This window comes from Melospiza georgiana, chromosome 5 (assembly GCF_028018845.1).
Source record: "Melospiza georgiana isolate bMelGeo1 chromosome 5, bMelGeo1.pri, whole genome shotgun sequence".
Taxonomy (NCBI): Eukaryota; Metazoa; Chordata; class Aves; order Passeriformes; family Passerellidae; genus Melospiza; species Melospiza georgiana.
The window spans coordinates 1,686,815-1,695,104 of record NC_080434.1 but is presented as its reverse complement, the minus strand read 5'-3'; the positions used below and the strand labels follow the sequence as shown (position 1 = coordinate 1,695,104).

Below are 8,290 nucleotides of genomic sequence, written 5' to 3'. Positions count from 1 at the left end.
ATCCACCGACTCCAGGGTCATTCACGGGGACACTGTACACACCAAGCTTTGTCAACTGGTCACTTTCAGTGACTTTAAAAGCCTTGACATAAACACGTATGAGACTCGCATTTGTTACTTGTAGAAGATGCCTCTGAGGCGCTGAAAACTTACAAGCATAGATAGGAAATTAACTTGGAAACCAAAAAGAAGCAATCTAATGCAAGCATCTCTGTACCTGTACATAAGACATGTAGAACAAGCCTTGTAGGGGTAATAATTTTCATTTAACCAGGTAATATAATCAACAGGCAACTTTTTGGGCACAAACCCCCCTCTCTCATGAATGAGAAGTAGGAAGAACACTTTTGAAGACTAAACACAAATTACTACTGTAGTTGGGATTCTAAGCACACATGGGCTAGTAAGGCTGTTCCCCAAGGAAAGAGTCTTGTTACCTGTCTAGAAGGTTCTAGGTTAATATGAGAAAAAGGTCGTTATGTGCCAAGGGGGAAGTCTGATGTATGTTTTACTGCGTGGAATACCAAGTGGCTAACAGGATGGAAAAAATTGTCATACCTCATTTCACCCCTAGCGTGGTACACCTGGCTGACTTGCAAACTGTATTTCCCCGACTGGTCTTCATAGGCATCCCTGGAAGCTTTTACTCCTTCACCAGCACATCCAGGCGTCCAGCTGACATGTAACCCTGCCAGAGGCAAGACCTGCTGCCCTTGGCCTTGCTGCCCTCACGTCCGAGGGCTCTGCTGATGTTCATGACATGTGTTTTACAACAGACACACACACGGGCTGTAGGAGCCATGGGCTCTTCATTCCTTAGCGTTCTTTGCCTGCAGTCTGGCAAAGCGCAGGCATTGCACCCATGGAGCCAGGCCAGACTTAGACGGGAAAGGTGCCCAGGGACAGACTGTTTAAATGTAATTTTAAACTCTTCTTGTTTTATTTTTCCGCTCAAACTCCGTGTCTAGCACCTTCCACGTGGGCAGACCGAGGCACGGCGCCGCCGGTGCCCGCCCACAGCCGGGCGGAGGCCGGGCCGCGGCTTCGGGGCTTCCGCCCGGCCCGGGGCGGAGCCGGCTCCGTCCGCCCGCCCTTCCCGGATCCCGACATGGCGGAGTATTCCTGCGTCAAATCCACCAAGCTCGTCCTCAAAGGCTCGAAAGAGAAGAGGTGAGGAGCGGGCTGCCCGCCGCGCCGCCCCTGCCCCGCGCTGCGGCAGCCGCCGGGGCCCGCTCCGCCGCGGGGCCGGTGTAGGAGGCCGGGCAGGGATGACGCCGGGCCGGCCCTGCTCTTCCCTTCCCTTCCCTTCCCTTCCCTTCGCTCCGGCCCGGGGGCTCGGCAGCGCTGGGGCCGGGCTGGGCACCGCAGGGTTCCGGCCGGGGTCAGGGAGCGCTCCCGCGGGGCCCGGCCGTGAGGCCCGGCGGGACAAGGGCCGGGTCGGCGGCTCGTTCTCACTTCCTTGCATCTCCCCTTGCAGCAAGAAAAAGCACAAGGAAAAGAAAAGGAAAAGGGAAGAGGATGCGGCAGAGCAGCTCGATATTGTTGGTGAGCTGCTTTCCAGGAGTTATGTGACATTGCGGAAACTGTAGGGGATGTGCCAGAAGCTAACGGGGTCGTTATAGGACTTCGTAAAGCAAGTGTAGCTGCTGTAGAAATATATAACTGTTTCTCACAACATGTCATTTGTGTCTTGGAATCTTCCTCGATTCCACACAGAACTTCTGACACCAATAGAATGGATTCAGTTTTTTATAAGTAATAAAAAAAAAGCATTACTATCTTAATGAGCTAGGAAATATTTGTAAGACAGTATACAAAGAGAAAACTTTACTGTTCAAAAATTGTAAAAGTCATAATTCTAAGTCATGCACATGGGAAGGGCTTTAACTTTGGTAGAATTCTGTAGGAGTCAAATGTTCAAATCCAGATTGGTTTGAACAACTGAGGTCTAAGGATTACAATTTACATATTTAACAGCGAGATTAAGTAGTATCTCTGATTCTCTTGTGCTGGAGAATCTTATAAATGGATACGACTCCAAAACTGCAGGAGACAGATCCAGAGGGAAAAAATCTTTTTCTTGTGAAGTGTGTCTTTGCTGCATCAGCTGAATGAATCAGCTTGGGCTGTGGACTAACACAAAGAAGGGATGAAGCTCAGGAGCTTGTAGCTAGGGATGGCAGCTGGTCAAAGAGCAGGACTTCCTGAGGCAGCAGCAGCAACGCCATTAAATTGGCTCTGGACTATAAAATAATGCACAAAGTTTGTGAGATAGCTGTCTTTTGAATTTAAAATTTCAGAGAAGATACAGAAATATAACCTCTTTGGCTATTGTAGTCAGAAGTTGTGGTTACTGTGTTAATAAACTGTTATGGTTTTATATTACAGGAAACTGGTGGGCTGTCAGTAATTTTGGTGAAATTACAGGAACTATAGCTATAGAAATGGATAAAGGAGCTTACATCCATGCCCTTGACAACGGCTTGTTTACACTTGGAGCACCACATAAAGGTTTGTTCCAGGAAATTTGAAAATAATAGAGTTTTAATAATAAAGTGCCTAAAAGCATAGAACTAGCATCACCTCAAGACAAGCAGTGTTACAGCTAAAACCAGTTTACTACAAAAAAATGCAATAATTTTAGCTGAAGCATGCAGATGACACAAACCTAATGACTGCCAATCAGTTTCACTCATCTAGTTTCATGCTGGCTTATGTGTGCAATAAATTGAACTGCACTGGAGATGATTACCTGTTAAAGGCCATACTTGCTGGATAAAAAGCAGTATAATTTTTATTAAAACCTATAAAGTGTTTATGGTGTCACTTGAAGAGTGAAATTCAAGGTAGATGAGTTTTAATGCTTATTGCTGCATCCTTGTCATAATATACTTGTTTTGTCAATGCACAAGAGAACTACCAATGTGCTGGGATAATTAGCTCGTTCTTTGAATTTGAGGGCAATGACTGTGACATGGACTGTTCCAGAACCCTGACAGTCTGTGTGTGTTTCATCTCCAAACAGAGATCAGAGCAACAATGGCCATATTCCCTTGTTTTGGTTTTGAGGGATGAAGAATCCAGTAGCTTTTAGGATACTGAGTTGAGTTACCATAGCTGAACCATAATGCATTTTGTTATCAACGAAATAACATTACAAGGAGATTAAGGTATTCAAAGCCACCAGGAAAATTACAAAACATTCTCAATTATAAATTTCTTTAACTTATGATAATCTTTATTTTGTGCCTTGTTTTAAGCATTTTAAATATATGAGCATAAATGAGCACCTGCATTGCTTTTTTTTAAAAGTGAGTACTCAAAAAGGAATTTTTAATTAAATAAATACTTTCCATAGTATTTAGAAATAGTCAATGTTCAATTCTTTTTGATACTGCAGTATTAGTAGGCTAATACGTTTTATGTTTATACTTCATACTTAACTAATGGAAAATTCATTCCTCAGGTGATGAAGGCCCTAGTCCTCCTGAGCAGTTTACAGCAGTTAAGTTATCTGATACAAGGTAATTACTGTAATGTTTCAAGTTTTGATACTTGTTATCTTTGGTTTTTGTGAAAAGGCATTTTAATACTCTTTTGAAATACATTGTCTTCTACTAAAAGTGTCGGTGATGTTTTGGGTATTGTGAATTGCATTAATTAAAAACGCTCTGTCTTGTTTCCAATGCTTTCCCTTTGAGGATTGCTCTCAAGTCTGGTTATGGCAAATACCTTGGTATAAACTCAGACGGGCTCGTTGTTGGACGTTCCGATGCAATAGGATCAAGAGAACAGTGGGAACCTGTCTTCCAAGATGTAAGCTCTTTGCAATGGTTTTTTTGATGTTGCTATTGTTTTATTGTATTTTGAGATGGGTATTTTTACTATGAAGTTAAAACCTTTTGCAATCTCTTTCATATTGTAACTTATGATTTTCCAACTGCAATGCATTTACTGTAATTGAAAGTTTTTTAAATGCTTCAATAGCTGCATTTTGGCAGCTATAAGCATCTTAAAAATGAAGGAGTCAGCAAGTCTGGCTAGCTAGTGAAGTATCCATCCATAAGAGAATTATTTACAGAGATGTTTAGCATAGTGTAGAGGATAAATTGTTACAAATCAAGGATTATATACAGCCTCATTATACTTCCAGTGTGTGATATTGTTTCTGCAGAGGAAAATGGCATTACTAGCAGCAAACAGCCGTTTTATCAGGTGTAATGAGGAGGGGGACATCGAAGCCAAAAGCAAAACTGCAGGGGAAGAAGAAATGATAAAGGTAATCTATAAGTTCTACAATCTACAATTAATACAGGATTGGCAGGAATCTAACTCAAACAAGCAGGTGTCTGTGTGCTATGATTTTCTGTTAATACAGTTATAATTGCTTCCTATCAGCTCTCAAGTGATCTGGCCACAAGAAGGGTAAATGAGTTCCAGGGCTGTAATAATTCTCAGTACCTCCTGTAGAGATAAGAAGATACTTTACCACTCAATAGGACAAAAGAGTCTATGTGATCTTTCAGGTACTTCTAAACAGCTTGGCACAGAAGAGAGGAATTATGACCAAATCAGGGACAGAGAAGGGGGGAGATCTTTTAAGAGAATCTGCAAAGACTATCTTGACTTTATCTGAACATGGGAAATATATCTCTACTCTCCAAGTAGAGATAGGGGTCTTAACTAGTGAGAGCAACAGTATTTTAAGTCAATCTCTGAATTGTCCCTGCCAAAATTAAGAACTGTAGTAGTGCTTCTTTGAGATAAAGGCAGTTATGTCTAATATCAAGGATTGCACTTAATATTTCCCATATTTCAGGCAGCTCTTACTTTTGCAGTTGTTTCTGGTTAACCAGTTTGAAAACTGAACTTGAAAAGTCACTCTGACTCTCAATCTGTTACAAAGGATGCGTAGTCATTCACCTGTAACTTACTGTTTTTAAAATACAGGTGTTTTCTGTTGTGTTTTGGTTCTTTTTTCATTTTTCTTTCAATTATTAGATTCGTACTTGTGCTGAAAGAGAAGCTAAGAAGAAAGATGACGTTCCACAGGAAGACAAAGGAAATGTTAAACAGTGTGAAATCAATTATGTGTATGTACTTTAAAGCTGGTAACAGGCTCAAGTGCCTTTTTTTGTTTCTGACTGGGGCTGCCTTTGGGCCCAATGCCCATCCAGCCTTTCACTCTCTTTTCATTAGCAGGACAAGGGAAGAAAACAGGGTGAGGTAGCTCATTGCTTGAGATAAAGGAGAGCTGCTGTACCAGATACTGTCCCAGGGTTAACTGTGAACGATTAGTTAAATTTATTTTCTTTTCATTGCATGTAGATTCTGAGAGACAAAAATTATAAACACCACCTTTCCCCTTCTCCCATCTCAAGCTCAGCTTCTCTCCAGAGCTTCTACCTGCTCCACTAAGCCAGATGGGCTGTAGGTCAATACACAATGTTTCCTTTCAACCACTCCCTTCCTTCCCTGCTTTTCCCCTGCTCTGGTATGGTCTTATTCATGGGCTGGAAGGTAATATTTGCTCCAGTACCTACAGCATCTCCTTCCTCTTCTTCTCTGTGCTTGATGTTCCCACTGCCATTTTGCAGTTTTAGGGTTGGTTTTTTTTTTCCTTCTCTGCCTGTATGGCATTTTGCTTTATCTTAAATCTGTTTCCATGGGAGTGCCACCTGCTTTGCTGGTGGATTTGGCTGTGTCCTGTAGTGGATGTCTTGAGAGCCAGCTCTGTCCAGCACAGGTCAGCCCCTGGCCTTTTCTCACAGAGAAAACACCTGCACTTCCCTGCAGTCAGCACCTTGCAACTACATCCAGTACACTTTTGCTCCCTGATTTCTTATGCTAGTAGTTAAATAAGGGGCTCTTTAGAATTTGTAACCACTTCATGCTAGTCACATAGGGGCTCATTCCTACTTAGACTGCCAAAAAAAGCAAAACTTGAGTAGTTTTCACCTACAGAAGCCTTAGTGCAACCTTAGTACTGGGATGGTTTGCTGGAATTTATTAGGTCAGTCAGCTATTAGCTGCTTTAATAGGAGCTAAGATCCTCACCACAGCTGCTGATGTGTTGGGAAACAAAAAAATTTAAAAGCTTCAGTTCTTTACTACTTTTCTTTTCTTCCCCCTTACAGGAAGAAATTCCAAAGTTTTCAAGACAAAAAGCTTAAAATAAGCAAAGAAGATACAAAAGCCCTTAGAAAAGCCAGAAAAGAAGGCACTTTTCATGAAATGCTACTTGACAGGTACTTCAAAGGGCTAGAAATAATGTATTGATTAATAAACTATTGGGAGATGCACATATGGTAAATCGTGGGCTACAAAAGAGGGCTGGATTTCAGGGACACAAGTTCCTGAGCATTTTTCCACTGGTGAGTGTTGTCCCTGAGTCCTGGGGCTTGCCACTTTTTTTTTTTTTTTTTTTTTTTTAATCTGAATTTTCACTTCTTTAGCTGAAGTTTGCAGGTTTGAATTTACCTGTAAATTAGTTCTTTTGAAAATCTTAAATCCCTAAACAACTTGGAACTAAACAAACTGAACAATCTAGTTAATCTTTTTAATTGTGAAAATTGAGCTAATTTTTAACATTTTTCAATACCTATGGTACCAGAATATTTTGGAGAGGCAGAAGTTGAATTTTAAAGAGAAATAGTGTTTATTAAGAACAGTCTTCATGTTATCTAGTGGGAATTTTTTGTCCTGCTAAATTAAGACTATAGAAACAATGTTAAATTTTTAAAGCCTTTTATGTCAGTATATAGTATAAATATTTGCATTAATTCAGTGGCTGGAATGCAGAAAACTATTTCTGATAATTACAAGTAATGTGAGAACACTCCTGGGTTCTCACAGGTGGTCAGCTTCAGATCATGCTGAATGTGAATTCCATTCCTCAGGGGAGACAAAATGCAATTATGATGATTTGAAGGGAAAGTCAAGGTTAACTTTAGCAAGTTAACTTAACACTGTAGTTCTACCTCCTTAGGAAAACAAAGTAAATTAACAAAACCAAAGTGTTGTTAGGCCTGTATATGTACTTTGAAGCAAAGTTCAAGAAAAATTACTTTTAATTAATAAATGTACATTTAATGATGTACAACACTTTGAGGCAGATAAAACACCCAGGTGTAATTGTATTTGGTCTTAATCTAAATCTTGTTTCATTCACTTTTCCCATACAGGAGAGCTAAAGTGAAAGCAGATAGATACTGCAAGTGACATCCAGCTGGCCCATTTTCTTCTGCAACTTTGATGGCAGCATCAAATTGAAAAAGAGTAAAATATTTTATAGGTGTTTTTTATTTAAAGCATTTTTTAAGTATCTTGAGGAATTGTATTAAAATTTTCTCAAATATTAATAATCCAGTTATCTTGTTAACTGTATAATTTGTGAATACTTGGCTTGTATGAAGGGAATGGCTCCAACAAAAATTAAAGGTAAATCAGTTAATGGTAAGTTATTTGCCATGTAACAAAAGCCCTGGGAGACAGACTGTGCACTGATTAAGTCCAGAGAGAAAGCTCCCTGGCTTTTAGTTGCTTTTAGGACAAAATTTAGAAATAAATAGATTATTGTATGCAGATGTTCCTGGCCAGAGTCAGGAATTCTTGGATAAAAATGCAGCAATAGCTGTGAGGTGTGCTGTGGCAGAGAGGGAGAAAAAAAGTTACTGATTTTTATCCAGAGCTCCTTGGTTTGGCCTAGGACTGGGGATTAGGGCTCATTAACTCATTGCTGTAGGTACCACACTACACATCCCTCCCTAGAAATGTGACTGATGTACAGCAAGCCATTGGAATATCACAGTGCTGCTGTGGCCTGCTGCCAAAATTACTCTCAGAAACAGCAGGAAGCAAACAGCACTGCAAGGAGCAGGCTGCAGCCCAGAGTAACTATTTATTGCAAGTTCAGTGCAGGTCTCATTGATCCACAGTCACAGTGAAACTTAAATACATCTGAAGTGAACACTGATGGTGGAGGTAGATTGATATTACAGCATCTGTTTTTCTTTCAAGAATATATTGTTCGAATAAAGACGCACAGAACCCACAAAAACAGTTCCTCAGATACACCTGGAAGCAGAAGTATATGCTCTGGTGGGGAAGGGTGCTGAAAGGACTGCTCAGCAGCAGAATAAGAACCTGAGAATTACCCCTGATAGGGAATTTTCATTTCATATTAGTGTAAATAGAAGAATACAGTGTGTTGCAGGTAGCTATAAGTGATAGTAAGGGCAAAACAGAACTTTTGTGTTTTGTGTTTGTCACAGAGAGGTGAGTAAGTGAA

The 8,290-nt window shown here is 40.6% G+C and overlaps 1 protein-coding gene across 1 annotated transcript; it reads left to right on the top strand.

Annotated features, from left to right (window-relative positions):
- The first annotated feature begins 1,072 nt into the window (after window positions 1-1,072).
- Window positions 1,073-8,059, top strand: FRG1 (FSHD region gene 1). The gene is made up of 9 exons (XM_058025019.1): window positions 1,073-1,170; window positions 1,478-1,545; window positions 2,389-2,511; window positions 3,467-3,524; window positions 3,702-3,816; window positions 4,175-4,279; window positions 5,002-5,093; window positions 6,138-6,248; window positions 7,185-8,059. The coding sequence occupies exons 1-9, from the start codon at window positions 1,109-1,111 to the stop codon at window positions 7,219-7,221; spliced, it is 771 nt and encodes a 256-aa protein (XP_057881002.1). The 5' UTR covers window positions 1,073-1,108; the 3' UTR covers window positions 7,222-8,059.
- Window positions 8,060-8,290: the final 231 nt, after the last annotated feature.